General features: G+C 40.3%; 1 protein-coding gene across 2 annotated transcripts; it reads right to left on the bottom strand.

Moving 5' to 3' along the window:
* Positions 1-1,638: 1,638 nt before the first annotated feature.
* On the bottom strand, positions 1,639-18,543 carry LOC308097020 (ras-related protein Rap-1b-like). 2 transcript variants are annotated; one of them, XM_080444579.1, is made up of 9 exons: positions 18,425-18,543; positions 15,106-15,224; positions 11,501-11,590; positions 10,386-10,454; positions 8,955-9,011; positions 7,035-7,175; positions 5,818-5,961; positions 4,890-5,015; positions 1,639-2,907 (listed from the first exon to the last, which is right to left on the bottom strand). In XM_080444579.1, the coding sequence occupies exons 3-8, from the start codon at positions 11,555-11,557 to the stop codon at positions 4,926-4,928; spliced, it is 558 nt and encodes a 185-aa protein (XP_080300705.1). In that variant the 5' UTR covers positions 11,558-11,590; positions 15,106-15,224; positions 18,425-18,543; the 3' UTR covers positions 1,639-2,907; positions 4,890-4,925. The 2 variants fall into 2 exon arrangements, with proteins under 2 accessions (XP_080300705.1, XP_080300704.1); XM_080444578.1 differs by having other exon boundaries at positions 15,110-15,224.
* Between the last annotated feature and the right edge of the window lie 53 nt (positions 18,544-18,596).

The following is an 18,596-nucleotide window of genomic DNA, read 5'->3' as shown; positions in this document are numbered from 1 at the left end:
CAGCCCTGCGGGTCATAACCAGAGATGGTTTCCTTCTCCATCACTGGCTTCATGAAAAGGTCGGTTCAGTTGGCCATCATTAGCTCTGAGGAGAGAACAGCACTGTCTTTATCTACAAAGCCTTCCTTACTTAAGACATTAAGACTAATTATATTAAGAGCTTATTAACATTTAGAGTTTACAATCACCACACCCGTTAACAAGATGACTTGCTTTTAAACATTCCCACTGTTAAATCTGAGCTGGTTAAGACTGCCTTTCACTACAATGCCCCACATATGATGAGGAACTGTCTGCAATCAGTTATAAAATTGGAGATTTCACTTGAACAGTTTGTGAAACATACTCTGAAATCTGCTATAGGCTATACTTGCATCCCTTGAATTTCTGAAATGTCTGTTATCTTGTCATTTGTTTTGCTTAATTTGCTGTAATCAGGGCATCATTGAAAAAGATTGACCTTCCTGAATAAAGGCTAAATGTTTTATTGTTTTCTCTTACATACACACAAAAGGTGAGACGCCGCCATCATTCCTTCAATTCTTGATGAGTCACACCGTGGTGGAAAAAGTACTTTTGTCGTTGTTTTCCTAAACCAATAATTTGATGACCGGAGGAAAGATGCTAATGTCTCCGGTAGGTCATTTTGGGGGTGAACTAACCCTTTAAGATACTATCCATATCCAATTTACAATGACCTCCATTGAACATCCCATTCATGAACCTGAAAAGTCCAAACAACAGTAAACTAAGCTGTATGGACCGCTTGGGTCTGTCAACAAGATCCACTGCTGACATGTAGGGTGTGGAATTGATAAAAAATAAGTCATTTTTTTGGTGAACTACTCCTTTAAGAGCAGCTTTCTGTCAATAAACTCTTGATTTGATTTTTTCTGTGTTGGAGTTTGGAAGCGCTCGTTGTAAATCACTGAACCTTAACGTTATAAAACGAGTGCTTCCAAACTCCAACACACAAAGAATCTCCTGAGTTTGACACAAAGTTGCTCAGAACATGTTTCAACTTAATCCATTAAGACCAGGAACACATCTGTGTCATTTCAACATTTCTTTGGCTATTCAGAAACAGCAGATCTACAAGCTCATAGTGTGCTATGAGCTTGTAGATCTGCTATTTTCTGAGAAATCGTGGAAAATGTGAAAATCTTTTGATATATATAAATATATATACACAGTATATGTTTTAAAGTGATTTTTTTTTACTCCGATCTGTGCTTCTGGGGGGGTCCCTGGAACAACATATTTTGAGATGGGGGTCCACGGCCAAATACATAACATTTTGGGGGTCCTCGACATGGAAAAGTTGTAGCACCACTGATACAGCAACATACTGTTAGGATTTAGAAAACATTTTTAGATATGGATTTGGTTGTGGACCCCCATCTCAAAATAATTTGATCCAGGGACCCCCTCATGAAGCAAAGATGTGTTACAAATGTTCGCTTTAAAAACACTAGAGAAGCAGATAGCATCTAAGTTCCTTTGCGGCTATGAAACGGTTAACGGCCCGCTGCATTTCAGGGAAACAAATAAAAGGCTTCCTGGTACAGAATTAATTAAATCACCTTCATCTTTTACATCAACAGGTTAACACAATAATTTAAAGCAAACACCAAAGAATAATGAAAATGTACTAAAATTTAATCATTCATAAAAGCTGGAAAAAATCATTTGTGACAGGGTAAACACAAGAAGCAATATTAGAGTTGGTTTTTAGTACAATACATTTTCAGCCTCAAGACACATCAAAATGCGTCAAACCCCTCCCCCTCCCCCCCGTATCAGTCTATAAAATACTAATTTCCTTTAGCAATTCATTATGCGAAACAAAAACAAAAAAAAATGGAATTAGAATATATTATGGGAAATATGAATTATGCCTTGAAGCTTTTTGATACAAAACAAAGTCACTTAGGAAAAGCTGTTACGTCGTCATGGATACACGTTCCTCGTTAAGGTAGAAGCAAAACGGACTTTATGGACCATGATGCAGTTCTGCAGACACCGTTAGAGCAGAGAAGGTATGAGGAGAGAAACGTACAGTAATAGTCCAGAGCAGTGGTTCTCAAACTTTTTCATGTCAAGGACCCCCAAATTGACACTCACTAGCCCGCGGACCCCCATTTGAAAATATTTGCGAGGGACCCCCCATAAGAGAAGATTATTTTTTACGGCTCTAGCATGGATTTTCAACCATTTTAATGTCAAGGAGCCCCCAGTTTGACGTGCATTAGGGCTACGGACCCCCATTTAATGGCATTTCTATCTCTGGGACCCCAATTCATATTGTAAAATCAATGTTAATGTAACTCTGAGAGTGTACAAATGGAACCAAATGGACCCGTTAGGGCCATTTGGTTCCATTTGTCCACTCTCAGAGTTACAGACCGATAAGCGTCCATTTGGTTTCTATCCATCACTTAGCTGGGGACCCCCTGGGACCCCCTCAAGTACCCTTGGGGGTCCCCGGACCCCACTTTTTGAGAACCAACCCGGTACAGTCACTTTGAAATGTGGGAGAAAGAAAAGAAACGTCGTTACTTTCAGTAAAAGTTTTTTTTTAGCTCTGATAAATGAATTTACATACAACCCCCAACAACCCTCTTTCCTTCTTTGAAATAACTTCTTTTTTTTCCTTCCAAAAAGAGAGCGAGATCTTAAGACAGAACACAAGAATCAGAAGGTGTCACCACACACACACACACACACACACACACAGGAGAATGGCAATGATGACACAGAGAAACTAAAGGACAGATGAACAGGTTTCCATGTTCTTCACCAGCTCTTCTTCTCTGGGAGTGGTGGTGAAGTACGTCTGTCAGCCATGGGGGGCGCTATGGGGTCCTGGCACGTCCAATTGGGCAACAGTTAAATCATTACATGGTTCTGAAACAACAGAAGAAGAGACAAACACACTGTCAGTGAGATCAGATGCATTTTGACCCATTCAATACGGGAACATATATTTGTGTCATTTTTAAGATTTCTTTGGCTATTCAAAAATAGCAGATCTACAAGCTCACCGCGCTATGATCTTGTAGATCAGCTATTTTTGAAAAATCGTAAAAAAAATGTGCGCAAAGCTTTGAATATATAGACTGTTAAAGCAAACATTTGTAACTCAAATGTTTGCTTCTACCGAAAACACAAGCTCACAAGTGAGCTTGTAGATCATGGCATAGCAGACATGCTTCTATGGAATCCATCCAGTGAGATCCATGCATAATGTGTCAGGAGTTAACGTGGCTTTGGTTTGCAGTGACACCGTGTGGTGACTGGGGTTGTGGGTCATTCCACCTCAGATGATGACACGACATGCTGAACATTTGAGACACTTTACTTCTTAGCTAGCGCTCCAAAGTAGCAGCACTGCATGGGACTCCTGCAGTGTTCCACAAACACAGTGATTTAGAAGGCATTTTTAGAATCAACCTCTGTTGTAAATGGGTTAACCACTTAAGCTCTATTTTATACTTCCTTGTACAATATGGTATATCACACAAAAACAGCAAAAATAGCTCCTCTACAACACGTGGCAGCGTGGCGGCTTGTGAAAGTGACACAATTATGAAAATGACACGAGTACAGAACACATGTTCAAAACATCTCGCTTGATGCTTTTGTGTGACTTTCTGTAGAATGATCTAGTGGGGGGGGGGGGGGGGGGGGTCACGGCCAAATACATATCATTTTGGGGATCCTTGTCATGAAAAAAGTTAGAGAACCACTGATATTATAGAAGACATTTGTAGAATCCCCCAGAAGCAAAGATTTGAGTTACAAATGTTCGCTTCCTTGCATTGTGTTAGAAAACTGCATCCACTTGTGGTGTTAGCGGGTCAAATTTGACCCGTGATTTAAATCAGCCCAAAATACAAAAATGTTTTCATAAAAAAATTTCTCCCACCTCATAGCTGACTTGAAATGCATTCATATCCATGTAAACACTTTTTAAAATATTATGTTGGGTTAGGGCTAGGGTTTCATCTTTCAATATATCTCGTTTTCTATTATAAAAATGTTAAAATTCACTCATTAAATGTCCTATAATGAGGGCAATGGATAATGATACTATCTAGCTATAATAGAATAATTAAGAATAATAATTAGAATAAAACTTTAAAAAAAATATTTGTTTTCGTTTTTTTAACTTATAATATATTATAAAAAAGTGACACTAGTGGTGTTAGGGTAATTTTTGACCTGTATACCATAGAAGGTAAAAAGTCATTTATTTTTCATAAACTCAAACTTTATTTTACTCCTGATAGCAAATGCTAATTGAGGACAAGTCTCTCTCACTCTCAAACATGTAAACATTGAATATTGACAATTTGGGGGGAATTGAGCAACACTTCTCTGCCGGGTCATTTCGGACCCTAACACCACAAGTGTCACTTTTTTTTTTAGACCATCAGAATTAATTAAAATGATGATAAATCATTTTGTTGCGTTAAAATGGCTATTTCTGAGGATATCATGAAGCCTCGTTCCAATAAAGAAATGTAAAGTGTACTTTTTACCTATTTAAACTTGAAAAGGGGTAAAAAATGACCCTAACACAATGGAAGGGTTAAACACAAATATGTATAATATTCAAAGATTTAAAAAGAAATACAAATATATAGGCAAAGAAATGTTAAAATGACACAGATGCTTTCCCGGTCTGAATGGGTTAATTTACCAAAAAAACACACAAAAAGGTTAGAATATGGAGATGAGAGGTTTCTCCATGCCTGGTCTGGAAGAGCTTCCAGCTCTTACATGATGCAGGCATGCTTCCCCCAGCAGGCATGGAGTTCTTCTCTCTGGCATGAGGCCCAAAGCCCCGGCCCACTCACCCCCCCCCCCCCCCCCGGCCCACTCACCTGGCGTGGAGCTGCTTTGTGCTGCGTGGGTTTGCTTTAGAGCACTGTGCAATTTGACTTCTTTTTCGCCTTCTTCTTTTCCATCGGCGTTTTCCTGTTGATCTGTCTCACCAGATCATAGAAAATCTACAACAACACAAACGTTACAGAGCTTTAGGTGTTAAATCTACAACAACACAAACGTTACAGAGCTTTAGGTGTTAAATCTACAACAACACAAACGTTACAGAGCTTTAGGTGTTAAATCTACAACAACACAAACGTTACAGAGCTTTAGGGCGTGCAGTTTGAGCACGTTGTTGCAGCAGCAGCAGAAAGCGCACACGGTCGATTGATGGTTCCATTCAGTGTGTTTCCATTTCTCTTAATGAATCAATTCTAAATGACATGAACTGGGGTTTAAAAATGATGGGAATATTCCCGATGGCAACTTTTCATAGAAATTAACAGGAAATAATGGGAGTCAAATGGAAACATAGGCCTTATTTGCTCAGGCTGTGTTTACCATGTCATATGACCATTCATTAATCAATCAATTAATTTGCCAAATAAATCGGTTCACTTTGCATATACATAAACATTTTCAGCCTAAATCCCATTGTTCTCATGTGAGGAGTCAATAATATACTAGTTTGGCAAAAAATGCCATACGTCTACTGTAGATTTCTCTGTGAAATGGGATTTAGGTTGAAAATCTGCAAAGTTTCCCTTTAAATGCGCATACTTTTAACCATAAAAATGCTTAGTGCTTTTTTTATCCAAATTTACCCCCACATACGTTCACTATTAACAAGGTATAATATTTATATTGAAATTGTTCACAGAGCTTAACTTAGCAGTTGCCAGTATGACCGATGATGATGTAATCATTGTGTTAATTGCCTCATTAAAAACGTTGTGACGATGATGATGTCACGGCGTTAATTACCTCGTTAACGTTGATCTTTGATTTGGCTGAGGTCTCTAGAAAGGCACAGTTGTTCCACTGTCGGGCCAGGTTCTGGCCCTGCTCCTTGCCCACCACGCGCTCGTCCTCCAGGTCACACTTGTTCCCCACCAGGATCATAGGAACCTGAGGACCACCGGGACCAGTACCAAAGACCACAATTAAGAGTTGTTCCCGTCCCCAAAAAGATGCCCATACTGTGCCTAAAAGGCTGGTATCGGTGAGTATGCCAGTCTATCCCATACCACCTCATTTATCACATGATGATATTTCATTTATAGTCATATTTTTGAATTGACGTTGCACTGCCGTTTTATATTCTTACTGTACAATGTACATTATTATTTTAAATATAGCACTGTTTGCCAAACAGTGGGTCGAGGACCAATTTTTATGGGTCATGAGTAAATATCCCTTTTTTCTCTCGTTTCCTACATAAAATAAATTCAAAAAGATTTTTAAAAGTTGAACTAACTTGGTGCTGCACTCTAACTATTATTAATGGATTTGATTACAAATGTATTCCTAGATCAGTGGTTCTCAAACTTTTTTAATTTTAAAGGACCCCCATAACTCTTGAGTGTACAAATGGAACCAAATGGACCCGTAAGGGTCCATTTGGTTCTATTTGTACACTCTCAAGAGTTACAGACCCTCTCAAGGAACCCTGAGGGTCCCTTTGAAAACCACTGTCCTAGATGTCTTTTAAATTACAATATGGTATCGGATCAATATGCAGTTTACAGTTTAGGCATTTAATCCAGAGAGACTTACAGTAAGCAAGGACACAAGATAGTACATCATAATACATCAAATGCATAGAAATAAATAATCTAATAATAAAGTTATACACAAGTAAACCAATAATCTAATAATAACTAATACATACGTAAACCAAGAACCTATCATCAGCCTGTACATTGAAACTATACAGACTATAGGAAGCCAGGCCAACAATGACCTGACATCTGTCTACATGACATGATATCTAAGTTACATTTTAGCCTTTGCATAATCCTGCAAGGTTGTCAAGGCTAGGGGCAAGTGCAGGTTATGGGTTATTGGTTAATGGTATGGTGAAGGAAAGAATGCTATGGGTACATCTCTAACCACAACGTAGAAATCTCTGCTTTGAGAAGCAGTGGAGCCTCTACACTAACAACTCCATAAAGACATTGGATTGTCTGTCGGTCACTCACGTCCTCGGTGTCTTTAACTCGTAGGATCTGCTCGCGGAGGTCCTGGAGGTCGTTAAACGTGGACTGAGCGGTGATGGAGTAGACCAAGGCGAAGCCCTGGCCGTTCTTCATGTACAGGTCCCTCATGGCCGTGAACTGCTCCTGTGGAACCACAGGAGAACCACACGAAAGATGTTGTCACAAAAGCCACCGACACAAAGACAACTTGTCACAAAGCCAACCGTCAGGACGCCTGCGTTGCTACAATCTGTTGCCTTGGATTACAGAGTGGACCGCACTGCACGGTTCAGCAAGTTACCGTTTTGTTTTTTTAGAATAAAATGTATAGAATTGTTCCTTTTTCACAGAAAGGTGACATAAATGTATTCAAATAAAGTTGGACAAAATGGAATGATATAAATTAACCCATTAAAACCAGGAACGCAGGAACTGTGTAACCACTTTAACCATTATTTTATACTGTGGCTATTCAAAATGAGCAGATAAACAAGGTCATAGCTACAAGCTTGTAGATCTGCTATTTATTTTAAATCGTGAAAATGTGTACAAATCTTTGAATATGTATACATATTTTTAAGCAAACATTTGTAACTCAAATCTTTGCTTCTGGGGGGTCCCTGGAACAATATATTTTGAGATGGGGGTCCGTGGCCAAATACATTTTGGGGGTCCTTGACATGAAAATGTTTGAGAACCACTGATATAGAAACATAGGTTTTTCTAAAAATTTAGAATTTAGAAGACTGACCATGAAACTATAGACACATACAGTCAAACATTCATTAAAAAAATAATACTCCACACAAGAGCACATCAGAAGACACACTGTAAGAGTAAAACCGGGGCTTTCCAATGAATCACTTCCTTTATAAATCACAGTAGATAAGATCCTTTTTAATACCACTTCCATTTAACTATAGCACGGTTTCCCAAACAGTAGGTCGGGACCCATGTTTGGGTCGCGGACCAATTTGTTTGGGTCGTGAGTAAATATCCCCCTTTTTTCCATTTCCTACATGAAAGAAAATCAAAAAAATCTTAATATTTAAAAACAAAACAACTATTAATTAAAACAAAAATTTCAAACATATTTCATAAATAAAATTAAAAAAAATACTATCAAATTTGTTTTTTAATTATAAAAACGTGACGTGTTGTGAGCTTGCAGATCTGCCAGTTTCACTAGTTTAGGTCCTGCGCAAACGTCAAATTTGTCTTTTTGGGAACCATCTTTGAGTGGGGAAACAAATAGGCAATACCAGCCTGTGTTGAGCTGGGGGAGGGGGGGGGGGTGTTTCACAGAGAGAGCTGGATAATCAAGGCTCAATAATCAGTTAGATTGCGTTCTTTCACTTCAGTCTATTTGACATAGTAACCCCACAGTGAGTCGGGTCCAGTTGCCATAGTAACCAATCGTTGACAACCATCCCGGTCCTGGGCAGGCTTGAAGTGCAGATCAATGCCAACCTTAACCTGAATGTTGCATCAAACATGTACTTTGATGTAGGGCTGGGACCAGTAGTGTAAAGTAACTAAGTACATGTACTTAAGTACTGTGCTTAAGTACAAATTTTAGGTATTTTTTCAATATTATTTCCAATATTCAGTACTTTTACTCCACTACATCTCAGAGGCAAATATTGTACTTTTACTCAAGTACATTTTGAATTCCGGACTTTCACTTGTAACAGAGTATTTTCTACATTGCAGTAGTGATACTTTTACTCACGTAAAACATGCAAGTACTTTTTCCACCACTGGCTGGGACATGCGGATCAAATCACACACGATATTTTTCACCAAATTCCTTGATATTGTGACGACCTTATCCTGTTAAAGTCTATTTAACAGCAGTTACTGTACAGTACGTGTCCCTTAGGGACAATGAAAAACCAGAACAAAGGATCAGCTGGTACTTACTGTTCCAGCTGTGTCCAGGATCTCCAGCATGCATTGCTGCCCGTCCACCTCCACTTGCTGTGGGAGGAGAAAGACCAGGTTATTGTACTTATCTTATTGTTTTTCTACTGTTTTGTATTGTGTGTGTATGCATAATACTGGTCTGTGTCTCCAAGACACATTTCTCTCCCAAGGGAGACACAATAAAGTGAACCTTGAACTAAAACTTGTTTTATAATGAAAACTAAATTAAAAATAATCTAAGACTAATTGAAATTAACCCATTGAATCCGGGGACACATCTGTCATTTTAGATTTCCTTGGCTATTCAAAAATAGCAGATATACAAGCTCATGAGCTTTGAGCTTGTAGATCTGCTATTTTTGAAAAATCTTGAAGATTTGTGCAAATCTTTAAATATATATATTTTTTTGAAGCAAACATTTGTGAAATATTTTGTTTCAGCAAAGATTTGAGTTACAAATGTTTGCTTTAAAAAAATATATATAGTCAAAGATTTGCACACATTTTCACGATTTAAAAACAAAAAGCTCATAGCGCGGCACCGAGTGCCGCGCTATGAGCTTGTAGATCTGCTATTTTTGAATGAAATGACAGAGATGCATCGGATTGAGTGGGTTCAAACTGAATCCAACTAAATTTGCACGTAAAATCATCTTCATTTTAGAATATTTCAAAAGAGCAATACCTCTGACCGGTGTGGGACAGAGAAATGAGCCAACACTGGCAGGTGGGGCTGGTGAATTAATATTTGAATTTCGAATATTCCTCGAATATGGGGAAAATATGTATATTCGAATATGAAAATGAATATTCGAATATTTAATGTTTATTTGACAGGGACAATACAAAAAACAATGTATCAAGTTATAAAAACAAACAAAAGATATGTTTTATTGGATCCGAGCACTCGATACATAGTTTTTTGTACCGTTTCTGTCAAATGATTTTTTATTTTTATCATATATTTTTTTATAAAAAAGAATATTTGAATACATTCGAATATCTGCCAATTTTTAAGACCAAAATTCGAATATAATTTCTGAGGACAGTTGACAGCCCTACAGGGTAATGCTTCATTTAGATCTGCTATGATAGAAGAGCACTTCTATGAGCTTGTAGAGCTGCTATGATAGAAGAGCACTTCTATGAGCTTGTAGATCTGCTATGGTAGAATAGCACGTCTATGAGCTTGTAGAGCTGCTATGGTAGAATAGCACTTCTATGAGCTTGTAGATCTGCTATGGTAGAAGAGCACTTCTATGAGCTTGTAGATCTGCTATGGTAGAATAGCACGTCTATGAGCTTGTAGAGCTGCTATGGTAGAATAGCACTTCTATGAGCTTGTAGATCTGCTATGGTAGAAGAGCACTTCTATGAGCTTGTAGATCTGTTATTCTCATGGTAGGACAGAGGGTAAATCAGACTCACCTTTCTGTAGGAGTCTTCTATTGTGGGGTCGTACTTCTCCACAAAGATACCTTGTACAAATTGGACCGTCTGGAAGGAGCAAAACACATTATTACAACAACTTAGAAAACACAAGACATTATTCTGGTGGACAGTGGTGTAAAAAGTAAAAAATATACTATACCTTTCAGGACAGGAACCCCTTTTTGGGTTCCTGTTGCTATGTACAGTATATAGCAACATACATTTGTTGTAATTTTTGAAGTTTTCAGAAAGCTTAGGTCTAGTTTTTAGAATGGGCCTCAGGTCTAAATGGGTTAGTAAAAGTATCAATTATTATTGCCATTCCTGGCCACGCCCACATACGTGGGGGGGGGGGGGCTGTTTACCACGATGAGAAGCATTGTGAGCTGTTATTTTCAAACGGCTGGTAAAAGAGGTAAAACTTTGCTTCTTTCGGGCTTGTTTTCACGGACCTGGCTCTGTTCATAAACAATTTACTTAGGAATTATGTTCAATATGAGCGGGTGGCTTAAAAAGAGCCATTTTGGCTGTTTTTGTTAGTCCGAGAGAGAGAGTCGGTCCACGGATCCATTTGGTTCCATCTGTACCCTCGCGGAGTTAAATTTAGATCGCGATGTAACATTACCGTGCGGAGACGCCGGGCAGATCATTCTCACAGACAGACAACCACACCAGTTACCAACGGATATAACTTTAACTGACACGGTATTTATAAACATACTTGTGTGGATTACGGAGAAATGTTAAAGAAATCTTGACGTGCGCTGTGCAGACTGAAGCGGCTTTGATTGGTTAAAGCGCGGCTTGCTTCCGGATTTAAGGCCCGCCCACTTGTAGGCCAACGTGCACACGTTCTGTAAGACCGTCCAGACAGATTCAGACTGCGCAGCTCTTTCTTTCTTTTCTTGAGAGATTACACCTGCAGTAGCCTACTAGGGCGGAAGTGATCAGATATTGAATGAAGCCGCACACAGAAAAAGCTCAACGGCGCCGCCCTGGAGAAGGGCCAGGAATAAGGTGCATGAGGCAGGAATAAGGTGTATAAGGCAGGAATAAGGTGTATAATAAAGCAGGTCCCTCCAGCCTCAGTGAGCTGTACATTGATCACTCACCAGTGCAGATTTGCCCACGCCTCCAGATCCCAACACCACGAGCTTGTATTCACGCATGGTGGGCTGACGTCACTGGACTGGAACTGGGGTCTGGGGGAGAGAAGACACGTTATTACACTAGAGCAGGGGTCTTCAACAGGGGGTCCGGGACCCCTAGGGGGTCCTCAGAGCTACTATAGGGGGTCTGCCAAATCTTGGCACCTTGTGTGATAGGATTTAGTTTTTTTACATTAACCACTTGAACCCTATTCCTTTTCTGAGGGGAACATTAGCCAAAAATAGCAGATCTACAAGCTCTCAACGGCACGCGCTGCGAGCCGTTGAGAGCTTGTACATCGGCTATTTTTGGCAAAGAGGCTATAGGTGTAGAGGGAAAAAATAACAGACTAAGTTAAAAAAAAAAAACTATAATCTGAAACACAATTTTATACAATATAGAGTAGGGGGTCCCTGCTTCATCTCTCTCTCAGCTAGGGGGTCCTTGGCCTGCACTAGAGCCCCACCCTGGACCCAGGTCACATTTTTGGGAGCAGACACGATCCAATGTTGGAGAACACTAGACCGCCGCTTAGCGATGGTTTCAATGATATTTTGTAATAAAGTGCATAATCTTGACTGGGGTCCCACATGGGTCTTCACTTGTTTCCCCCCTCTACACCTTTTGCGAAAATAGCCCACCTACAAGCTTCGGCCTGTGAGCTTGTAGATCTCAGAAAAGTGGTTCTGTCAAGTCCCGGTGACACACCGCACACAACTCATTAACTCAAGTCATTTACACAGTACAGAGGAGAAAAGTCATGTAGGTCATGGCCGAGACCCTAAACTGACACCGGATTTTATTTTTCTCCTCTGTAAAAATACAACTATTTGTATTTGTTGATGACATGTATTAACACATTCCACGCCAGAGTTTAACACATTGGCTGCCAAAGACGCATATCTGCGTTCTATTTAATTTCTCGCCTGGCTGCCAAAGACGCAGATCTGCGTTCTATTTAAAAATAAAAAAAAAAAGTTTGTTTTTTTTTTCGTTTTTTTCTTATTTTTAGACCCAAAGACCAAGGAGATATGATATATCAAAGATTTAAACTCCTATCCACTTCATTGTTAACTTAAAACTTAAAAAATCTGTATCTTGGCTCCTGAGAATATTTTTTTTTCAATGAAAAATCTCTGGCAGTCTACAGCTAAAAATCTGAAATAATTCTGGCAGGAAATGAGTTAATATCATAATGTACTCACCAGTGCCAGCGATTTTTTTTTTTTTAAATCACGTCGCCACAGACCTCGCTAAATACCTTAAGATCGCGCGTTCAACTGTTTGTAGACACACAGGGTAGCTGTGTGAGTGGCCCAGAGAAGACCGTTTCGATCGGCGATCGTCCATTTTGAAGTTGTCGCGGTTTATGTTAAACAGCGATCAGCGAGGAGAAAAACAACAACCGAGATAATGGAGGATTAGGGGAAGATTTAGAGCGGCGCCGGATGGGAACGATACGGATATTTCCGTTTCCGGTTGTGCTACAATGAAATGTGTCGTGGCGAGGGAGGCCTACAATGAAATGTGTCGTGGCGAGGGAGGCCTACAATGAAATGTGTCGTGGCGAGGGAGGCCTACAATGAAATGTGAACCTGCGAAAAAAAGGAGAAAAAAAAGACCACTTCGCGTAGATCTACGCGATTGGCACGCATTGTGTTAAAGGGATAGTTCACCCAAAATGTTTCTTATTTTCTATCAATTACACACCCCATGAAGCCTTGAATTCATGGTGATTTTTTTATTTTTGTCGCACTCCTACGGCAATAATTTGATGAGCGGTGGAGCCTCAATGGAGACTCTTTGAGTCTCCTCCGGCGGGCATTTTTCAAAAACGGACGGATTATCCGTCAATGGCACTGAATGAGTTAATGGATTAACGGGCCCTTATCTCATTCTATGATGCAAATCATACGCTTACATTTGATGTGCAAACATGAAAGACATGAGAATATGAGGTGGGTGATCCATGACAGGTCTTCTATTTATCTACTGATCTTAACAGTTTAACAGTGTCACAGGCTTGCATCATTTCTGTGGGAGGTTTCTGTCAGATGCTGCTGTGAGACAGACCTCTGCTCTGTGGCTCTATAGTCTCTGCTCTGTGGCTCTAGAGTCTATGCTCTGTGGCGTTCTAGTCGACGAGGACGCATTTGCAATTCTAACGACGACGTATGAAACGCCACCACATCGTGCCCACAATGAGAGACGGGCACATGAGGCTCTCCACAAAGACCCATTGTTAAAGGGGAAGACCACCCATTTTCAATATTTAACTATGTCATTAATATAGCATAAAGGAGTTGTGTGGAAATAAGAAAATTTTTAAATGTTAAAAATTTTAAATGTTAAACCCAAATTGATTTTGGGTTTAACATTGCAAATTACACCATGATGAGTCATCACGGTGTAATTTGCAATGTTAAACCCAAAATCAATTTGGGTTTAACATTTAAAATTTTTAACATTTAAAAATTTTCTTATTTCCACACAACTCCTTTATGCTATATTAATGACATAGTTAAATATTGAAAATGGGTGGTCTTCCCCTTTAACCACCCCCCCCCCCCCCACTGCCCCATGAGAGAACAGCAGAACACCACACAACCAACAGAACCATTGGAACCAGTGTACATACACATGGAACCAAATGGACCCGTAGACGGTCCATTCCATTCCATTCATGCACTCTGAGAGCTCGATAAATACGGGAGGGTTTTGCGGCGTAGATCGGGGTCGATGTTGTTTGACAAGGTTATCGCTCAGGATTTATGCCTTGTTAATGTACGTAAAAGGGAAAACTCGAATTGACTGATCTACAAGCTCACACTAATCTACAAGCTCACACTAATCTACAAGCTCACAACGCGTCGCGATGTGACGCGTTGTGAGCTTGTAGATCGGCTATTTTCAAATAACCTAGGTATAAAATAGGGCTAAAGAGATTTATAATGTAATCATATATATCTGCAAAGTAACTAAAGTTTTCAAATAATTGTAGTGGAGTACAGGTACAATATTTGCCTCTGAGATGTAGTGGAGTAGAAGTAAAAGTATAGAATATTGGAAATGCTCCAGTAAAATAAAGAATACCTCAAAATTGTACTTAAGTACAGTACTTGCGTACATGTACTTAGTTACTTTCCACCACTGCTGAACATGTAAATAGACCAGGGTGTCAAGAAATTTGCCATTAGATATCCGATAAGCCAGAAGCATAGAGCTCTGCTCTGATTAGATAGGAGTGTAACTTTTAAAGGCTTTATGGAGGTGATGACCTTGGCAGCGTCCGGTTTGGGACGTTGGCTGATAGGCCACACAGACAATGCTTCTTTGTTGACCAACCGCTAACAAACAAGAAACACAATACAAGTTCAAATCCACGGCTTTGATGACAGTTATGTCTGACTTACCCTTTGGTTTAGGGGGAGAGGTTCTTTGTTTTTTTATTACAGGTCAAGAAGAGATTCTTTAACCCCTTGGACCTTCTACACTTAGTAAAACAGACCTGGGTACCTGGTGCTGCACTATTTGTTTATTTATTTTCGATCTACACCAAATCTCTCACCTACCGAGTACACGGCTGACAGCGAGCAGACAGGAGACAACTCCCTCTACATCTGGCGAGGAGATCCGGTGGATCTGCACTGCTCACTGAGGATGGCCGTTCACGTTGCTCGCTGGAGGCTGCAGGAAACACAGGAAGACACACATCAGGATATGATGGCGTCCGGATTGAATGGGTTCAGCCATCTATGATCATAACAGTCTTTAGTGATTATTCTCTCCTCCACACCTCTGCACTACACATGTACAAGAAGCATATTTCACTGGATGTCACATCTTCAGGTGTTTGGTTAGGTTTGGTATTAAACCATTGTGTGTCGCTCCCTTCTCGCATGACTGAGGCTGTACAGTCAGTCGTTGCATGGATGCACACACACATATAATGTTGTCTCTGTCGGGTGGAAACCTCTCATGTCCATAGCGGTTCACTTTTTCAGGATTCAAATTCAAAAATAGTTAGGATGGTTAAAAAAAAGAAAAAATATGGTTAAAAGGATGGTTAAATCACTGACCCTAATAGTTAGGATGGTTAAATCACTGACCCTAATAGTTAGGATGGTTAAATCACTGACCCTAATAGTTAGGATGGTTAAATCACTGACCCTAATAGTTAGGATGGTTAAATCACTGACCCTAATAGTTAGGATGGTTAAATCACTGACCCTAATAGTTAGGATGGTTAAATCACTGCTCCTAATAGTTAGGATGGTTAAATCACTGACCCTAATAGTTAGGATGGTTAAATCACTGCTCCTAATAGTTAGGATGGTTAAATCACTGCCCCTAATAGTTAGGATGGTAAAATCACTGCTCCTAATAGTTAGGATGGTTAAATCACTGACCCTAATAGTTAGGATGGTTAAATCACTGCTCCTAATAGTTAGGATGGTTAAATCACTGCTCCTAATAGTTAGGACGGTTAAATCACTGCTCCTAATAGTTAGGATGGTTAAATCACTGCTCCTAATAGTTAGGATGGTTAAATCACTGACCCTAATAGTTAGGATGGTTAAATCACTGCTCCTAATAGTTAGGATGGTTAAATCACTGCTCCTAATAGTTAGGATGGTTAAATCACTGCTCCTAATAGTTAGGATGGTTGAGTTGATGTATTTAACCATCTCACCCTGACACCGTCATACACCAATAAGAGCCGATCTACAAGCTCACAATATGTCCCATCGCAATGTGTCATGTGCTTGTAGATCTATTTTCACTGTGCGGCACTGGTGTACGACATGAATTAGGCATATATTATGAGCCTTGGAATGCCAGGTGAATGAGGTTAACATATTAAAAACCAGGAAAGCATCTGTGTCATTTCAGATTTTTACGTCTGCTTTTCAAAAATACCAGATATACAAGCTCAAAGCGCATCACTTCGTGCCACGCAGCGAGCTTGTACATCTGCTATTTTTTGGACATTTCTGAAAAATCTTGAAAGTGTGAGAACTACTGATTTAGGAGGCATTGGTAGAACCGGCCTCAGGTCTTCATTGGTTAATACCACAACAACTGAAGGGGAAACAATGATATAATACGCTGGTTCTCAACCAGTGGTCCTTGAGGGGGTTCCCGGCTAAATGATGGAAGAGTTGGTAACCAAATGGACCCTTAGAGATCTTTAACTCTTGAGTATAAAATGTAACCAAATGGACCCTCACGCTCTCAAGAGTTAAATTATTGTTAAACATCTGCATTGAAATTGCTATTTTGATCAACGTTTGCCTGCTATCTCTCCTATTGGTACCAACATCAATACAGCAGTGGAATTCTGGATGAAATCTTATCCAACGATAACAAAACATTCTACGTTTTGGCTCTGAGAGTCTGGTCACACGGTGAGAGTCTGGTCACACGGTGAGAGTCTGGTCACACGGTGAGAGTCTGGTCACACGGTGAGAGTCTGGTCACACGGTGAGAGTCTGGTCACACGGTGAGAGTCTGGTCACACGGTGGTCTGTGGTTCAAATGCTAAATAAATAATGGACCTTGATATGAAAAGGGTTGAAAACCAGTGATATAATACATTAGTCTCAGTCTATAGCAGTGGTTCTCAACCAGTGGTCCTTGGGGGGGTACCAGGGGGTCCCCAGCGAAATGAGTTAACAGCCTCACAATCGTTTTAACCGCTTAGTTTTGGCTATTCAAAAATACCAGATTTACAAGCTCATAGCGTGGCACAAATTAACTCAAATCTTTGCTTCTGGGGGTCCCTGGCAAAAAAAACATTTTCAGATGGGGGTCCACGGCCAAATGTATATCAATTCAGGGGTCCTTGGCATGGAAAAGGTTGAAGACCCCCTGGTCTATAGTATTTCTGCTCCCATGTTTATATTCTATTATTGTACCTAATCGGGCCGCCAGGGGGCAAAAAGAGGTTTTAACTAACTTTACAGAAAGTACTCAAATGTTCATATGCATCGTTTTCGCTCCAAAAACGATGAAACCCAGACAGACGCGTCGCGTCGCACTGATCATCGATCCGTTTCTGATCAGAACCCCGTGGTTTAGAGAGGGTCTACAGATCAGATCAACATGATCCACCCTGAAGGGAAGGGAAGGGAAGGGTGGGGCTTTGAGTTCAAACTTCTCCGTCGGACCGTGTCTGTCGCTCGTCGCCCCTCCGGGTCCGAGGCGACAAAACGACGTGTTTGAGGATGAGAAAAAAAAGGTGTCGCCGCGGGGCTCGCCAGACCCCCCCTCCCCCCCTCACCCCACTAATACACGTCATCTTAGCTGGAAATACGTCATTTCTGTCCAGTTTTCGACGGAATGAAGGAAAATTCGCCTCCAGTGTGACTGCTCGCTGCTCTCACTGAACATACACTTCATTTACATTCTAATGGACACTGTAGATACATTCATAGTTAATATACACATGTGTGACGTCAATTAAATATTTAAATAATAATAATAACACAGTAGCTACACACACACACACACACACACACACACACACACAGCTTCGATGCTAACTTGTCAACGACTCCCAACGTGTGTTAACGTAGCACAACATGCTAAAGGCGTTCAATAGCAGCATAAAAGCTGCTCAAATGTTGTTTATTAATAAAACAGACACACAGTGTGTTTTATTAATAAAGCACACACACACACACACACAGGCAGACAGACGGTCGCCTCCCTTGTAGCCGCTAGCTAGTAGCGGCTAATGCTAACGGCTAATGCTAACGGTAGCTTTGGCTCTGAGGGGTTTTTCTGGGCGTTGAAGAAGTTCTTAATGTTAGTTTAAACTGAACACTATGCCGTTTGTTTTAATGTGTTAACAGGGTTAGGGTTTAGTAATAAAGTCCTCTTACCGTGTGTGTGTGTGTGTGTTAGGCAGCGGCGGGGCCGGGAGGTACGACCGTTACGTTAAAGACCGACTCACTGAAGTTTGGTCGTTAAAGTGTTACGACTGACGACGAGAGGACGAGCGCGACAAGGATGCGGCCGCGGCGTCATCACTAAGCGTCGTCGGAAACGGATAGT

The sequence above is a fragment of the Gymnoscopelus braueri genome (genome assembly GCF_963280865.1).
Source record: "Gymnoscopelus braueri genome assembly, chromosome: 12".
Lineage (NCBI taxonomy): Eukaryota > Metazoa > Chordata > Actinopteri > Myctophiformes > Myctophidae > Gymnoscopelus > Gymnoscopelus braueri.
The sequence above is the reverse complement of the archived record's forward strand: the minus strand, read 5'-3'. Positions and strand labels throughout refer to the sequence as shown.

What these genes read in the sequence shown, in the direction of transcription:
- LOC308097020 (XM_080444579.1), bottom strand. Translation starts at nt 11,557, where the DNA reads ATGCGTGAATACAAGCTCGTGGTGTTGGGATCTGGAGGCGTGGGCAAA. An exon ending in TCCTGGACACAGCTGGAACA is followed by an intron (nt 7,176 to 8,954) that starts GTAAGTACCAGC and finishes GTGGTTCCACAG; the next exon opens with GAGCAGTTCACGGCCATGAG. An exon ending in GAGTTAAAGACACCGAGGAC is followed by an intron (nt 5,962 to 7,034) that starts GTGAGTGACCGA and finishes GGTGGTCCTCAG; the next exon opens with GTTCCTATGATCCTGGTGGG.